This window comes from Dermochelys coriacea, chromosome 2 (genome assembly GCF_009764565.3).
Source record: "Dermochelys coriacea isolate rDerCor1 chromosome 2, rDerCor1.pri.v4, whole genome shotgun sequence".
Lineage (NCBI taxonomy): Eukaryota > Metazoa > Chordata > Testudines > Dermochelyidae > Dermochelys > Dermochelys coriacea.
The window spans coordinates 197,835,334-197,853,161 of record NC_050069.1 but is presented as its reverse complement, the minus strand read 5'-3'; the positions used below and the strand labels follow the sequence as shown (position 1 = coordinate 197,853,161).

Sequence of the window (17,828 nt, the reverse complement as noted above, 5' to 3'; positions counted from 1 at the left end):
TTCCCTTCAAATACGCACATGGTCCACCTTCAAATCTCTCCTTAAAACTCACCTGTGCTATAATGCATACAAAACACTTGACAACGGTTATGACCACTGCTTGAGACATACGGTAACTCCCCACTGAACGTTGTAGTTATGTTCCTGAAAAATGCGACTTTAAGTGAAACAATATTAAATGAATCCAATTTCCCCATAAGTATGAATGTAAATGGAGGGGTTAGGTTCCAGGGAAACTTGTTTTTGCCATACAGTACATTATAGTACTATAGTCGGGAGATGCCCCCGCCTTACCCCACACAGGCACAGCCCACTGGCACTGGAGACAATGAGGCAGGCAAGGAGGCTAAAGGTGCTGTAGCTAGGAGAAGTAAGTTGTGCAACAGCAGCTTCCCCTACTCTGCAAGCACCAGGGGCTGGAGGCTCAACCCTCAGGCCTCCCACTCCACCCCTTCCCCCAAGCCTCTACCCTTAATCTGCCTCTTCTTACCTTAACTTCGCATCCTCACTCCTCCCCCCTCCCTCCTGCCCGCAGCAATCAGCTGGCTTGCAGCCTTCAGGAGGGAGAGGGGAGGAGTGAGGACCGGGCGCACAGGCTCCCCCTCCCTCCCCTGCCTCCTGAACACCGCAAGCCAGCTGATTGCTGCGGGCAGGAGGCAGGGGAGGGAGGGGGGAGGTGCATGGTGTCCTCGCTCCTCCTTGTGGCAATCAACTGGCTTGCGATGTTCAGGGGGCAAGAGGGTGGGGGAGGAACGAGGACTTGGTGTGCAGCCTCCCCTCTCCCTCCCCTGCCTGCAGCAATCAGCTGGTTTGCGGCGCTCGGGAGGCAGGGGAAGCCTGCCGCCACGTCCTCGCTTCTCCCCCCTCCCTCCTGAACACCGCAAGCCAGCTGACTGCCGCGGGCAGGAGGCGGGCGAAGGCGCTGATCCGCAGGGTCAGCCAGCAGGCTGGAGGCATTGTGTAGGAGGCAAAGGGGAACTGATAGGATGGCTGCCAGCTGTGGACAAAGCAGGCAGCCAAACGACATTATAGCGAAGCATTGCGCAACTTTAAATGGAGCATGTTCTATAATGGAGCAGGGGACGTAAGACTGAAACAACATTAAGGGAGAAGACGTTAAGTGGGGAGTTACTGTATATTGATTTTCTCTGTTTCCTTGTCATCATCTGTGCATCCAAGGCTCAGCGTATCCTTAAATTGTAAACTCCCTGATCCTTTCTCTTTTCATTGAGAGACCAATGCTTAGCACAGTGGGACCCCAAACAGTACAGGCATTAAATAACAACAGGGAGGGTGCTCCCAGGCCTTTGTGCTCAGGGGCATGCATTTGAGGGCATCCTTTAAACACAGATTAGTCATAAGTGGTAATAGTTAAACACACTTCAGTAACTCCCTCTAGCTGTGTTATTGTATTATATTATTATTACAACAGTAGCTGTGTTATTATGCCTGCGGTACAGATGGGGTGCTGAGGCAGAGAGAGGCTAAATAAGTGACTTGCCCGCGGTCGGACTGTGAACTGGTGTCAGCAGTGGGATCAGCTCTTTAACGCCCGGACGCTATTCAGAGACACCCCGCCCCAAGGCAACACCGAGGCCACAAGTCCCTTGTACTTTACTGATTCGGACTGGGCGGGCTTCCGAAGGGGCTGAGTCCCCCTAAGCCGAGCACAGCAACCGCCGGGCTGTGGGCGCCGCCTGCCTCCTCCCAGCACGCGCCCCCCCCCGCTTCTCGCGCCTCGGTTGCCTGCCGGCGCTTGCCCTCTTCTCACCAGCCAGGTGGCGGCGCGCGCGCGCTCTCTCTCTCCCCCCTCCCCCGGCCAGGGCGCGTGCTTCTACCCGCCGCCTTTCTCTCGCGGGCTGCTCGGCTCTGTTGGCGCCGCCGCTGGAGGCCGGTTGTCTTCCGCCCTCCAACTCGTTCTACGGGCCCGCGCGCTTGCACCCTCCTCTCCCCCTCCCCCCCGCCGCCTCCTCGGCGGCCTACCCACGTCTTCGCGTAGTCTTCTGCGCCTGCGCACAGAGCGTGACCTCTCGGGAGGGGTTATGTTGTGGTGGCGGCGGCGGCTGTAGTGAGACGCCCCCCCTATGGAGCCTGCCCCGGGCACAGCAGGTAGGGGCGGCCGCATTCCCCCCCCCCCTTCCCTTTCCTGGTGCGGGGCGCCAGTAGTAGGAGCAGCAAGCGCCTGTCGCTGCCGCCTCGTCCTCCGCCCGCCCCTGCCGCTCCGCTCGCACCGCCCCAAGCTGTGCTGTGGGCACTGGGAAACCCCCTGCGCGGGTCGGGGGGTGGGAGGGAAACGTGCAGGTAGGCTGGCCTGCGGTGCTGCCCGCTGGCTTTAAAGGTCACGCTGAAGGTCGCCCTGGGGAGGGACAGTAACCCTGCTGTTTGCCCCGCCCTGGGGCCATGTGGCCCAAGCTGGGTGCTGGTATGAGCTTGCTCCATACCTCCCCCCGCCCCCGCCTGGGATTTCGATGCTGTCGTAGACCCTGGTTATACTAGACCTGTGATTCTCAACCTGTTCTGCAGCAGGAGCCCCCTCCCCAACCTAGAAATGTGGGGAAGGTAGCTCTGGCATGACCTCCTGATACCGGCTTGCGACTCCCCTACTGCTTTCCCCTCTGCTACACGTTCACTTGCTACTGCCAACAATAACAACTGGGGTTACTGTGACCAGATGTCCCAGTCTTCTAGGGACAGTCCTGATATTTGGGGATTATTTTGCCTATTCTTCCCCCCCCCCCCCCAGCCGATTTTTCACACTTGCTCTCTGGTCGCTGTAACTGGGGTCAAGTTTTAGTGTAGACAAGGTGCTGGCAGCTGCCTGCCTCTTAATCTAATCTTAATCTAATCTAATGTACTGTATAAACCAGCTTTGGGCAGGGTTCGTTGGCTAGGTGGCTGAAATGTCATCATCCAGTCTACATTATCATTCCCATTGCTCCCACCAGAAGCAGGGATACTGGGAAATGTGAGGGTAAACACAGCTTATGACTAAGTGCTTGTCTACACAGGAACATTATGTTGATGCAAGTTAAGGTATTAATTTAAACCTATATTATATTTAAACCAATATAGTTATACCATAATAAACCCCCATGTGTATGCTCTTATTCTGGCATAAGAGGGCCTTTTCCTAGTTGAGTTTATATTGCTTCGGAAGGGTTTTAAGATAAACAAACAAAAACCCATTTCTTATCCTGTAATAACTTTCACACAAGGTTTTATTTTGGCATAACTATATTGGTTTAACTATATCCATATAAAGCCATGCCTACATTAGGAGTGCTTTACCAGCATATCGTGTGTGTGGTATATATTGGCTTATTATACTGGCAGAGCAGTCCTAGAGTAGACAAAGCTAAACCAGCAAATCTACACTTTGTACTGTATAGTAAGGCCACCCCCCACAAGTAAAATAAGCTATACTGATAAAAGTGTATCATTGCTGGTATAGCTGTGTTTTCAGTAGGAATGACTATCGGCACAGCTGTGTTGGTCAGGAATCACACCTCTTCACACCCTGCCCTGACTGATGTAACTGTGCTGGGAGAAGTCTGTAATGTAGACCTAGCTTAACTGGCAACATTTCCTGTGTAGCCCTAAGGTCTTGTCCATGCAACAGAATTCATAGTTCTTGCTAGAAGTCTGACTTTCCATGCCCTACTTTTGGTAAACACACAGCTATAAATCAAGTTTAAACTCGGCAGAAAGCACTGTGTAAATGGGTTTTAAGAACATGTTATACAAATTGCTGTCCTCTTCTTGGTGGTGGTAATGTTTCTTGGTAGAGTAATGCTCAAAAAAAAAAAAAACCTTTGCCACACATTGATCAAAGAAAATGCTTTAGAAACTTGGTAGCAATGCCCATGTTTAAGAATTGTTGCTGGCTCAGTTTCAACTATGATATGGTCGATGTATGTGAAACAAGGGCAGCTCCAGGAGTTAGCATTCGGAAGCACTCCACTGCTATTTATATACATAGCCACATCATTTTTAAAATGAAGAATCAATGAAAATGGTGATATACAACTGTATCTTCATTGTTAGGTTAATAAAATTGTTTGTTCTTTGCATTCATCAGTAATAAAAACCTGCATTCGATCTGTCCTTATTCTACTGTTACACAGATTGGATGGCAATGAAACACGTTTTAGAACTCCTCAGGATGCAGTTGGGGAATTGCTATGCTGTATGAGGCCAGGCCTTGGATTCAGCTGTTATGCAGTGTCATTGCATATTGCTATCTCTCAGTATATTGCTATTTTGTTTTCCAGTATCTCTGCTTTCATTTTTTTAAAATAAAACTCAGGCTACGTCTACACTACTCTGCAGTTTGGACTATAGGGGTGTGAATAGCAATGTGGACTAAAGTGCTGTGGTGGAACTCCCCTGTGTGGACACTCGGTGTGAATTAAAAGGTTTCTACTTCGTATTAATGCAGTCCTGTTTGAAGAGGACTGTGTTAACGTGAACTAGAAAGTCTAGTTCTCATCCCCATGGGGAAGTTATGGTGCAGCACTTTGGCCCACACTGCTGTTCGCGCCCCTGTAGTCCAAACTGCAGGAAGCATGGGCAAGCCTTCAGTCACTGTTAGGTTGTGAAGAGAACCTCAGAATGTGAACCAGATATAACCAGAGCAGAAATATCTCTGTGAGTTTGCAAAGAGACTGGAGCAATAGCTGTGAGAGGTGTGAACTGCCCCTTTATTTCTGTGTTAACTCAGATCCCAGTGTGGTACTTTAAATGTCAACATAGTTTAATTATTTAATTTTTCATGTAAAAAAGGGGAGGAATGTTTTAATGAGCAATGTCTCGTTTTAGTGCCACAAGTAGTGGTTGTGATCTGCCTATATCACTGCATATTGTTTTCCTGAATTAAGAAGAAACTAAGTCTAACTTGCCCAGCAGAGCCCACAGATGTATTGGAGCCCCTCTGAGGGGGAGAAAAGCTTGAGCCCATTAGAGCTACAATTGCAGCACAATCATATTTTTGAACTGCATAATCTGTTGTGAGTGACATCTCACTTTGATGACTTCTATGGGTGCAGTTTGTTTTGTATGCAGAGCTTGAAAGAATATCATTGCCATTTTTTCCTCAATTCAATGATCTGCTTACACAGATCTGCTTACACAGAATTTTTTCAAGGGAGCCTCTTGGCTTTGTTGATGGTCGTGCTGCACTTCAGTATTAGGTTCTGTTAGCAAGTCTCCTTTTAGGGACTCAGTTTCTCATTATACACTTACAAAATCTGATTTGTAGCGGGCTGGTTGCAACACTCTAGTACAGGGGTGGCCAAACTGTGGCTCACGGGCCACACATCGCTCTTTTACCATTAAATGTGGCTCACAAGCCCCTGCCGTGCTGCCACCCCCTTCTCCACTTACCAGACTGGGAGGGAGGAGCTCAGGACCACTGCCTTGCAGTGGGGTGGTAGGGTTGGGAACCTGCTGGAAGGGATGGTTTTGATTAGGTGGGGTGGTGTTTCATGGACTGTTTTCGGCACTGCCCTGGGAAATAAGATAGCAATATGTGAAGAGCGGGACGGTCACAACCAAGTGTGTTTAAATGCTCAAAACTATATTACATGTGTATGCATATATTTACTGTGGGCAGCCTTGATTTTTAATTGGGGGGGGGGCGGCTTGTAACTGGCTATTCAAGGTGGTTGTGCTGTAGTGCAAATGGAAGACTGTGTAGGTGCAAGCAAAGCAAAGTGTGAGCTAGTTAGGCACATAGCTAAGAATTTCCCCTCTTAGGCCTGTCTCTTGTTTCTCGGCAGAAATAACAGGGTCGGGTTCCTCTGTACTCGCTTCCTTGCTCTTAATTTTCTAAATGCATGCACAGCACTCCTTATCTATGCTGTGAAAGAATATGCAGTAGGGGGGCTCTCTCATTAAGCAGCATTTTACTGGATCTTGAAAGAAATAGATTCGTGACAAAACTGTTTTAAAAAAAGAAAGCATCCTTGAGATTTTGGACTTAAATTGAAGGGCCTAGCACTCAAATAGTTCTTCAGACAGGATTTCTTTGTACAAAAAGGTATTTGGAATATGGATTAAAAAGTCATCAATAAAAGCCACCAATAAAATAAATGGCATTAATCATAAATAATTATGTATGTTAGGAATGAGGTTCATACAACATTACACGGATCGGATTTATTGTGTGGTGAGACCTAATCTAACAATCCTAATCCCTATTTTATTTATATTTCTTATTTAGTGCTGATGCCATTAAATTGTTTGGTTTCTGTTTCTTGCAAGTTAGTTTTTCTGTTTATCCAGATGCTGTTTGTTTTTGCTTTTCACAGTGATGTTAATTTTATGCTACATTCTCATTTTGTTCCTGTTTCCTTTGTTTTTCATAAACATATAGCATCTCTTGAAGAGTTAGTCACTGATTTAAAAGGCTGTATTCCAGGTTGTCTGTTGAAGCTGTTCTGCTCCTAGCAGGCATGTAAACTGTTTTATGTACACCAATTAATTCATATGATTTGAATATCTCCTTTTTTTTCCAATTATGCTGTCATACTTAGGACGTAGAGCATCTCATTCATATTTTCAGCTGCACTATGAGACCATTGTCTTGTGTTTGGGGAGTTCTAAATACCATGTTCTGCCAAGAATTTCTCATCTGGGGGTGGTGATGACCTAATAAATGCAATAATAACTCTGGCAAATATATCGAGGGTATATGGGTAAGAGGGATGTTACTCTTGGGACTGCTGTTTTGGCAAGAGAAGCTGAAATGTTCAGGTTTGACTTCAGGAATGTTAAATAGTGTTGCACCTGGGATCTAATCATAGAATCATAGAATATCAGAGTTGGAAGGGACCTCAGGAGATCATCTAGTCCAACCCCCTGCTCAATAATCTGCACTGATGCTGTCATTTTATTCTTGCTATTGTATTTATGTATATCTTTTGACTGTAATATCACCTACGTAGAGAGTGTGTCTGTGTCATACGTATAACACAAAATATGTTAAAAGAATTTTAAGTTACAAAGACAAAAGTTAGCAAATGTCAGAATTAAGTTGCCCGTGCTACCTTAATTCTATCCCCTTGTGAATATGCATTATGATAGTATATGATCATGTAATTAAAGATTTGTTTTTTTTCCACAGGGTACTGCCTCATTTGATAGATTTGTTAGCATTTGAGGTTTATTTCTGGTCCCAGTGTACTCCATGGTCCTGCTGTCCAGCCTGTCTCACGGCTCCCTATCTCTGCTCCTCATGGAGGAAAGAAGAGTACAGGGACCAAGAAGGCAGTGTGAGAGTGGAATTACATGGTGGAGACCTGTTCCTCCCTATAGGTTCCCTGCCATATGTGCGGCTGTTAGGCTGGAGGGGCAGTCTTTTTCCAGGCTGTTCATACAAATTTCAGCCAGCCACTTGACCCTCCCCATCACCTCTCCTTAGCCTTCGAGGGAGCCCTGACCTGACAGATCTGAGCAACTCCATCAGCCTAGAACAGCTATTGATTAACCTGATCAGATGGGACTACTCACAGTAGTAACCATTATGCTGTGTAGTAAGTGTTTGCAGGATGAGGCCTTTAATTATTTCCTCACAATTAATAAGAAGTAAATAGAGAGTGGCTTCAGATATGGCAGTTCTCTACTCTCTGGATCATAAAGTTGTCTTCTTTGAAGTATGTTTGGCTGTATTTTGTTATTAAGCAGATACCTGGGTATTTGAAACCCCCATAATTAACAAAAATATGGCACTTTGCCTTGTCTGCCTTTCTATTTCTTTTGTTATAGTATTGCTGAAACTGATTTCTGACTTACTGCAGTGTAGCCATTGTGGATTACTAGCAAACATGCTTGTCAGTATTCTTATAATCCAGTACTGCCATATTGCAAGAACACGAGCCCCAAAGCAAAATGTAAGATAACAAATTCAGCCAGTGAAAAAGGTGAAAATTGACTTCGAGGTGATGATAGAATGGTGAGAAGTTAGAGCTTCAGAAATTTTCCCTGGTGTTGTCATCCTTGTACTCTATCTTAATTTGAATTGATGTGAATATAGGATAGAGAAATCTCAAAATCTGTAACTTTTTAAATACAAAGATATATACTACCATCGGTTTTAAGAAAAACTTAAATATACAGCTGTAAAGAGCAACTGCAGACTGTTTACAATTGTTGTTTAATTAGGATTTCAGGGTTTTCATGTCAAATTTACTGTTCATTTTGATGATTTTATTACCTAAAAATATAAAAACACAATTTCATGAGTAAAGAGCAAGCTACTTAGGAGCCCAATCCTGCAAACATTTATACACAAGTGAGCCTTATGAACTCCATAGGATTACTCACGTGCCTGAAGTTGCTCACTTAGTAAATGTCTGCAGAATCAGATCCTAAGATCCCAATTCTGCAATGAGTTCTTCACAAGTAGACCTCAGCACTCAATGGAGCCCCACCGCTTTCAGTGGGACTGTAGGTAGAGTTCATTGCAGAATTGGGGTCAAAGGCCCCAGCCTTGCAACCGACAGCACATGGGAGCACCTTTGCACCCATGTGGATCCTATCTGACTTCGATGTGGCTCTCTGTGGGTACAGGCTGTAGGATTGGGGCCTCGTGTGTCCACTGTGTATTCAACTAATGTTCATTCAACATAAATGATTTTTAATGATTATCTGTTGTGGGGTGAAAAAAATCCTAACATTGAAAAAGTCATCTTCATATTCTGTATCTTTAAGAATCTGTGTAATCTGTTCAACATTATTCATTTAAAAAAATCTGTTGTACCCCATTTTTCACAATACTAATTACTATCAGTAGCAGAGATTTTTTAATGCAACAATTTACATGTTTTTAAATCATAACTAATATTGTGTGTGTGTGTATATACACACATATAATTATATGAAAATTATAATTTCATAACACCATCGTGCAGTTCCCCTCCCCGCAAAGTTTTAAAACAATTAAACATGGTAAATTCTCCAACATAAAATCTGACACACAAATTGGTAATTTTAAGACTATAGGGATAAAATAGTAAGCAGGAGATTAGAATTTTGGAGGAACGCATTATTTCCCTGGAGGGATAGCAAGGACGTACTCATCCTTGTACATTCAAAAACATTGTAATGAGAATATTAAAAGAAATCTGAGTTCTTTGATAGCTTTAAAATCCCCTCCCCTCAAATTTAAATATGTTGTTAATGCAGATTGTGTTCTAATAAAAATAGAATAGGAAGGAAGTACCCACTAGTATGTCTGTATTTAACATTGTACTATCACTTTTATCCATAAACCATGTATTAAAAGATTTATAACTAAAACATAGTAACAGTGGTTAAAAAAACAGCAAACAAAGCTCAAACTTAATTTTGAGTCTTATGATTCAGGAATTATTGTGACTGAGTCAATTTTCAAATTATGCAAAAGCAAAAATTTATCTAAAAAGCTTGTGTAACTCGGCTAAAAACAGAACAATTTTAACTTAAAGTAATTACTATATTTTATAATCATTTTAAATGCTGTATATACTATGTATTCTTATATATAAAATCTCTCACACTTGTGTGTGTACACACACACACACACGTACGTATCAGTTAAGGGAAATGGAGTGGGAGGAAGATGAAGGCAAGCCCTTCCTCCCAGCTTTATAATCTAGAGTTTAAAATGTGATGCGCGTTTATGGGGAATTTTTCCATTTTTGTTTGTAACCTACAAGTAATCAGGAAAATGGATCTTATTTCTTTTAATGCAGATGTTTTTAAAGTCTGTTGCTTTGTAATTAACCTGTTTAGCTTGCTTTGCTCCTTGGATGGCTGCAAGAATTGGATGCAGCTTTAGGGGGGAGGGATAGCTCAGTGGTTTGAGCATTAGCTTGCTAAACCCAGGGTTGTGAGTTCAATCCCTGAGGGGGCCATTTGGGGCAAAAATTGGGGATTGGTCCTGCTTTGAGCAGGGGGTTGGACTAGATGATCTCCTGAGGTCCCTTCCAACTCTGATATTCTATGATTCTTGTCCTCTGGAAAACTAACTACTGGCAGATGTACATCTTGGATGCCTGCTGATAGGAATCAGGGAATGGAAAGGTGTGGAAACAGTGTCACTTACCTTTGTGCTACAGTATTGCCAAGCCCAGGCATTCAGCAATCCTGACCCAGGTCCCAAAAAAATAATGAAATTGACATAAAAACAGATTTTTAAAACAAATAATGGTGGGTTTCTTTATTATCCTTATTGCTTTTTGAACATTTTAGGGTTCATGTTATCAAGCTTTTCTCTGCAACCCCAAATATTAGAAACTTACGTATTTTTAAAAAATGAAAGCTGAAATTTGCACATCATCAAATGAGTCCAGGAACTGGGGCTTCAAGAAAAGCCTCAAATATTATGACTCATGATAAAATCATGACAGTTGTCAACACTGGCCTTCTCTTTCCTCATTCCTCTTACCATGATACAAAGTCATCTAAAATATTCAAAACACCTCTCTGGTCCTCTTGTTTCCTCCTAGAGATTAATTGACTTTTTCTCCATTCTGTTTATCTTTGTCAGCCATTTTTGGCTGATACTGTGAACTCCAAGTTTCCTTGTGAGTGAGAGAGAGAAATCAGTATTGTTAGAATTTCCCCCCTCTTCCTTCTTCCCCCAACCCCCACTTTTACCCTTTGATACTCTAGTAATTAAGACCATATAAATACTTGCATAAATGGATCAATATTTTCCTCTCATTTGTCCTTTATAGGAGCAAAGGAAAGAAAGATGTGAGGTTACTTCAACAGCAGCTCATGAAGCCAGTTTTAACTAATTAGGAAGAAGACGACAATTAATAGGGTGTATTTTCAATAACACACCTTCTCTTCCACCCCCAAAACCCTTCCAGCTGGAGGTTGCTAAGAAAGGCAGTAGTAGGTTTGGAGGCTACCAGCAAGGTCCAGGGACCACACCGTGGTGAGTTGCTCCGATGCAACCCACAGCAGCCATGAAATGGAGGAGGGTACTGTTGTTTATCAGGATGCTGTTTTAGTAGGGTCTTCATTGTCATAACAGCCTTTGGCTAGTAGTAGTTGTCTAATAAATGTGACAGTCCCCTCTATATTAGCTGCTAGAAGCAAAAAGAAAACTTTTTTTGGTCTCTTCTTCCCCTCTCAAGAGCCTCCTGACTATTGCAAAGGTCCCCTCTACAGTATTCTTTCCTACATCGCTTTCTGGCTTCTGTGAGGAGGAAGGGCAGGGGATGTTACCAGTACTCCATGTTTTGTGAATTCCTTGTGGTTTCTATTCTTTTCTAGAATTTAGTCCTGATACTCTGGTTTTTGTTGCTGTATCTATTTCCTGTCCCCCCCCCCCATAAAAATAATGCAAACCGTTAAACCAAATGGCTATGGCTCTTTGCCATCCAAGGCAATAAATAGCTTTTGCAGCTGAGGCTTTTAATCAACCACAGAAGATTATTATAAATGTTGTCTTGTGCATATGACAAGAGAATTGTTTCAAGCAATGAGATTTGACAAAACTGACAGCTTTTCTTCTGTGAAGAAAGTTATGTGCCTGCTTAGGTGTTTTGCTGAATAAAGTTAGTCCCTGATTCAACAATACATCTGCTTTCCCCCCTTTGATCCCTTCCTTTAATTCCTTATATTGTATTCTCTTCCAGTCTAGGCGACAGTTTTTATGTCTCCTTTCTCCCCTCTACACATTCACTTTGTTTTTTTTTGTCTCCCTTCTTTTGTTTACCTCTCTACTTTTATGCCCTTGCTCTCTCCTCTCTTTCTCTTACCATCTCTCTAGGTGAAGTAGTAGTACTTGGTTACTCTGTTGAAAGAAGCCAATAGCTCCTGCCACACAGTTTCCCTCAGGTGAAGGAGCCAATGGTGCCACTCACCCTGTTTTTGAAGCTCTGGTATTAGTTTTCTTAATTTCTGAGTACATATGGTTAGCTTGCTGCAGTTTGTTTCATTTACACTATTGTGGGATTTCCCATGTCCCTTTTCAAAGGAAACCTGTAATGCAAAACAATAATATGTTGTCATAACATAGTTACGAATGGACTGTTCTGTAATGAACTTCTTAGAATAAAATGTGATGTCTGACTCTCAGTGCTGAACAGTGAACTTGCAGAATAGTGAGTGTTTTCTTTGGGAAGGTGTAATACTGTTGGAAATGGCAAAAGGCATTGGGGACTTGACAGCATGGGTTGTGACTCTACCTTCAGGTATCCCCTTATGAAGTCCTGCATTTCATACATGGCAGCAGTTGTTACTGACTTTCATTGGCTGGATGTTAATTGTCTTCTGAGTAAACAAGACGTAGAGAATGGCTACAGTGTGGGGGAAGAGGTGAAAGGAGTGGAAATGAAGTGATCTCAGAGAACATAACCTTTTTGATGGTAAAGCTCACTGTAGTTATTGCTGGCTATTCTGTGTGATAGATTGTGATCTTGGTCTTTCTTTTTATTGTATTTGTCAGACTTGAAGTGGAAAAGCTATTTACATTATATATCAAGTGAATATTTTTTTAAGCATTGTTCAACTGATTTTTATTGTTCTTAACTGCTATCTTACTTGATACTGAAGTGGTTAGTGTTACCTTTAGGTCACTAACCTCTCTAGAAGTGCATACTGCATCACATATTGGGGCAGATCCTCAACTGGTGTAAATTATCATAGTTGATTTAGGACACCTTATACCAGCTCAGGATCTGCCCCAATAGGTTTACTGTGTTGGAGGGTGTACTATATAATGGGGTAGAACTGGAGACAGAGGTCTGTGTTGTATGTCTAGCTCTGCCACTGACTTGCTGTATGACATTTGTAAAGTTACTGAATGTCTGGTTTGAAGACCCTTCTGGAGCTTAGGAATGAGAGAGGCAGTGGTGTGCATGCCTGTCAGAAACATAGGCGCCTAGGAGACTTTTAACAGTGGAAATTTTGACACCTCAGGACTTTAGGCACCTCTATGGTTAGGTGGCAGATGAATAGAGTTTTGAGGATCTCAGTGTTGGATTTAGGTGCCTAAAGTGTTAATTAGGCATATAGGTCCTTTTGCGGATATAGCCCTGTCCAAGTATTATGACATAATGTGAATAAGATTGGAATAACGTGAATGAACTATGCTTTTGAGTAAAAACAGTTTTTCAAGTGTAATTGTTATGACAGTCTTTTCTCTTAGACCCTGTTACAAAATATTAATTAGGTGTGTTGTCTCAGATACTTTAAACTGCCACCTTTTCTACCTTTATACTCTAACTTAGGTCATCCTTGGTATACACTCAATTTGAACACCAAAACTAAATTGATGTAGGTAAATCAATGCAACCCCTTGGTGCAGACACTCTCTAATTTTGGATAAAGAGCCTCCAGATCTAGGGCTATGTCTATACTACCACGGTAAGTTGACCTGTGCTACACGACTCCAGCTACGTATATAACGTAGCTGGAGTCGATGTATCTTAGGTCGAGTTACTACTGGGGGTTGACAGGAGAAACTCTCCCGTCAACTTACCTTACTCTTCTCATTGGGGGTAGAGTACAGGGGTCGACTGGAAAGCGATCTGCTGTCGATCTGGCGGATCTTCACTCGACCCGCTAAATAGAACGCCTGTGGATTGATCTCAGAGCATCGATCCCAGCTGTAGTGTGGATGTAGTGTGGGGACCTGCTTGGTCTGCAGATTTACTTAAATGGGTGCTCAAATTGTGTGTAGATAAGGCCTTAGGTTTTTGTTTGGAGAGAGCACAGACAAGTGATTTAACTGTCTTTGTGCAATATGTCCATGGAACTTAAAAATATGGAAACTGCAGTTTAACGTCAGGTTGACTTTGAAATGGATAATACCAAGAGAATAAGTTATGTAATCGAGAGAAGCCAAATCCTAACAGAATGAAGGACTGTTATGTAGGGATCATGTCCTAAAAAGGAGGGCGAATAACACTAACATACCCATCATTAGTTGGTACATTTCGTAGTCAGTTAAAATACAGCAGCTATGTTCATTGGTTTGTCCTATGTCTTTGGCTTAATAACTCAAGCCTGTGTGTGTGTTTTACTGTAGTTCTATTTAAAGATTGAATCTATAGATTTTTAGTGATTCTTTGATCTCATGTAGTAATGATTTTAGGATTTTCCTTTTCCTCTTTTCATTCATTTGCAGCATACTCTACGTAACTGTGGTCATTGTATTAAAGTTATAGGGTTTGAATGTAGTGTGTAACAAGAATATTTAACAATTAATTTGATTGCTGGCTGTTCAAAATATTACATGGAGCAAAGCCAGGTAACAAAAGTGGTCCTTAGTGGTCATTATCTCCTCCATGTTTGCTGCTGTGTTAAATTTCATTTGGGGAATCCTAATTAGACCATTTAGCTTTCCTATGGCCTATAGGGGAAAAAAGGAGTTTTGAGTTTTTTTTTTTTAAAGGGAGGGAAAGGGAGAGAGAGAAAAAAGACTTAGAAAGCTTGTAGGGAATACTTGTTCTCCTAGGGTGAAATTTTGGAGCTATTGATGTCTATAGAAGTTTTCCCATAATGCTTCAAGTTACTGATTTTACTCAAATTTGAGACACTGGGCCTTGATTCTCCATTGTTTTGCATTTATATAGCTATTTACAAGTTGCTATCAAATCATAGTACCATTCTCAGCACTAACTGACTTGGTCATATTTTTTGCAAAAGATGCTGAAAAGGGCTATGTTGCTTCATGTATACTTTATCCAGCAGCCAAATGTTACATTGATAGATTTTGATTGGTTGAGCCTTGTCTACACATGAAAGTTAATTGGAATAATATGACATGAATTAATAATGAATAGTTAATTTACGATTAATTCCATGAGTGGATGCTCGTATTATAGAATAAGAGTGCCTTACACTGAATTAGCTAAATCCACTTCCAAAGTAGAGTAGTTAATCACCAATAGGTATTCCAGAATAACTTCCCATGTAGACAAGACCAATATGATTTCTCATGGTATGTAAATATCACTTTTGTAGTGAGTAACATTATAAATGGGCTCTATAAAGAATAATAATGCTGGTATACGAAACAAAGTTAAAATTGAGAATACTGATTTAGCTAAAATATTAGCTGTAATGGTGATCTTTGTCATGAAAACTAGAACATAGACTCAAATCTAAATAAGGGTTTTTCACTCCTCTCTTCACCTTTGTAGAAGGTTGTTTCGGGGTTTGTTTTAATGCCTGCCCTAGAACTCCAAGGTAAGAGTGCTTTTTGAGCAAAAGGATAACTGTCTTTATCTTTCAGAGTAGCAGCCGTGTTAGTCTGTATTCGCAAAAAGAAAAGGAGTACTTGTGGCACCTTAGAGACTAACAAATTTATTAGAGCATAAGCTTTCGTGAGCTACAGCTATAGCTGCCCATAATGCACCGCTCCCAATGCTGCTCCAAGTGCCACAAATGTGGCCATGCCAGTGTGCTTGCAGTTGTCAGTGTGGACAGACTGCAGTGCTTTCCCTACTGCGCTCTTCAAAGACGGGTTTAACTCCCAGCACTCTACATCTGCAAGTGTAGCCATGCCCTCAGATAGAATCCTTGGTTACTTTGTAGATTAAAGGGCAATAGAGAGATCAACATTTGTCAAAAGCTCCCCCCTCATAGCTGTAGCTCACGAAAGCTTATGCTCTAATAAATTTGTTAGTCTCTAAGGTGCCACAAGTACTCCTTTTCTTTTTGTCTTTATCTTTGATTCTGTATATTGCTATATTATAATCCTGTTTTATTGTCAAATTCCCACAGTAATATCACAAATTCAGTACTCTGTAACCTCATGGTGTTAGCAAACTTCAAGAGATGGTAAGATAGGAATGAGAGGGGAGCTTTTGACAAATGTTGATCTCTCTATTGCCCTTTAATCTACAAAGTAACCAAGGATTCTATCTGAAGGCATGGCTACACTTGCAGATGTAGGGTGCTGGGAGTTAAACCCGTCTTTGTAGAGCGCAGTAGGGAAAGCACTGCAGTCTGTCCACACTGACAGCTGCAAGCACACTGGCATGGCCACATTTGCGGCACTTGGAGCGGCATTGGGAGCGGTGCATTATGGGCAGCTATCCCACAGAGCACCTCTTCCCAGTCTGGCTCGGTGGCTTGTGGAAAGGGGGTGGAGAGTACGGGGCATTCTGGATCCTGTCCCAACACCCCGTGATGCATCAGTTTGCATCCCAGCATTCCCTTTGCTTCCATCCACATTTGGCGCCATCTTTCAACTTTTTTTGTACTGCATGCTCTGTCTTCACTTTCAGTCTGTGGGAATGGAGCCTGAACCGTTGAGGAGTATGCTGATGAGTCTCCCCAGCACGTCACTTTGGCAGTCGAGTTACTCCTTTTGATCCAAAGTGACAGTGAGGGCTCAGACTTGAGTAATGCATATGACACGAGATTGCTTCTGGCATTCACGGACATGCTCACCACCATGGAATGGCTTTTGGCCTCGGGGAAACAAGCACTGCATGGTGGGATCACGTCGTCATGCAAGTCTGGAATGACGTGCCGTGGCTGCAGAACTTTCGGATGAGAAAAACTACTCTCATGGGACTGTGTGAGGAGCTCGCCCCTACCTTGTGGTGCAAGGACACGAGATTGAGAGCTGCCCTGACGGTGGAGAAGCGGGTGACTATTGCTATCTGGAATCTGGCAACTCCAGACACCTACCGATCGGTCGCTAACCAGTTTGGAGTGGGGAAGTCAACCGTTGGAATCGTGTTGATGCAAGTTTGCAGGGCCATTAATTGCATCCTGCTCAGCAAAACCGTGACTCTGGGTAACGTGCATGACATTGTGGCTGGCTTTGCGCAAATGGGTTTCCCTAACTGTGGAGGGGGGATAGATGGCACACATATTCCAAATCTGGCACCAGCCCACCTAGCCTCTGAGTATGTTAATCGGAAGGGGTATTTTTCTATGGTTCTCCAGGCGCTTGTGGATCACTGTGGGCATTTCATTGACATTAACACAGGCTGGCCTGGAAAGGTGAATGACACGCATCTTTGGGAACACTGGCCTGTTCAGGAAGCTGGAAGCCGGGGCTTTTTTCCCAGACCAGAAGATGACCGTAGAGGAAGTCAAAATGCCCATTGTGATCCTTGGAGACCCCACGTACCCTTTAATGTTATGGCTCATGAAACCCTACACAGGGAGCCTTGACAGCAGCAGGGAGCGGTTCAACAACAGGTTGAGTTGGTGCAGAATGACTGTGGAGTGTGCTTTTGGCCGTTTAAAGGGCTGCTGGCACGCTCTGTATGGGAAGCTGGACCTGGCTGATGACAGCATCCCCGCAATTATATCTGCGTGCTGTACCCTCCATAACATTTGTGAAGGGAAGGGAGAAAGATTCACTCAGGCATGGAACTCTGAGGTTTAACACCTGGAGGCTGAATTTGAACAGCCAGAGAGCAAGTCTGTTAGAGGGGCTGCAAGGATTAGGGAGCAATTTGAGGCTGAAAGCCACTGGTAATGTCTGGTGCCCTGCATGGGAGTAAAATGCAATTCCTAATGTTAGTAGGAATCTGTGTTTGCTACGCTGACTTGCAGTGCCTGTTTCTTTCCTGAGCTAAGGCATCTTTTACTTTTATGCAATAATAAAGAATGTTTTCAAAGCCAAAAAAGCCATTTATTGAAAAGAGACACAACTGCCTGAAACAGAAGGGGCAAGGGGTTGGGGAATGGTACAATCTCAGATTTGCGTATGTCCTATCTGGAGTGCTGTGCAATGAGTGCTGCAGTTCAGGATGGCTATGCTGCATGGTGATGAGGGTTGAGTGCAGTGGGTAACGGTCATAGTTTTCGGGGTTGGGTGGTGAAGCTACAGGTGTTGAAGGCAGCTGGTGGCGGTAAGAACA

At 43.1% G+C, this 17,828-nt stretch overlaps 1 protein-coding gene across 5 annotated transcripts in view; it reads left to right on the top strand.

The window, feature by feature from the left end:
* The first annotated feature begins 1,651 nt into the window (after positions 1-1,651).
* The window catches only part of CMC1 (C-X9-C motif containing 1), a 72,819-nt gene continuing 56,642 nt past the window's right edge, over positions 1,652-17,828 (top strand). The window contains exon 1 of one of the 5 annotated variants that reach the window (XM_038392740.2): positions 1,652-2,109. In XM_038392740.2, the coding sequence (XP_038248668.1) occupies positions 2,085-2,109 (25 nt within the window). In that variant the 5' untranslated portion in view covers positions 1,652-2,084. The remainder of the gene's footprint in view (positions 2,110-17,828) is intronic. The other 4 variants (XR_006279310.1, XM_038392735.2, XM_038392738.2 and 1 more) reach the window with 4 other exon arrangements.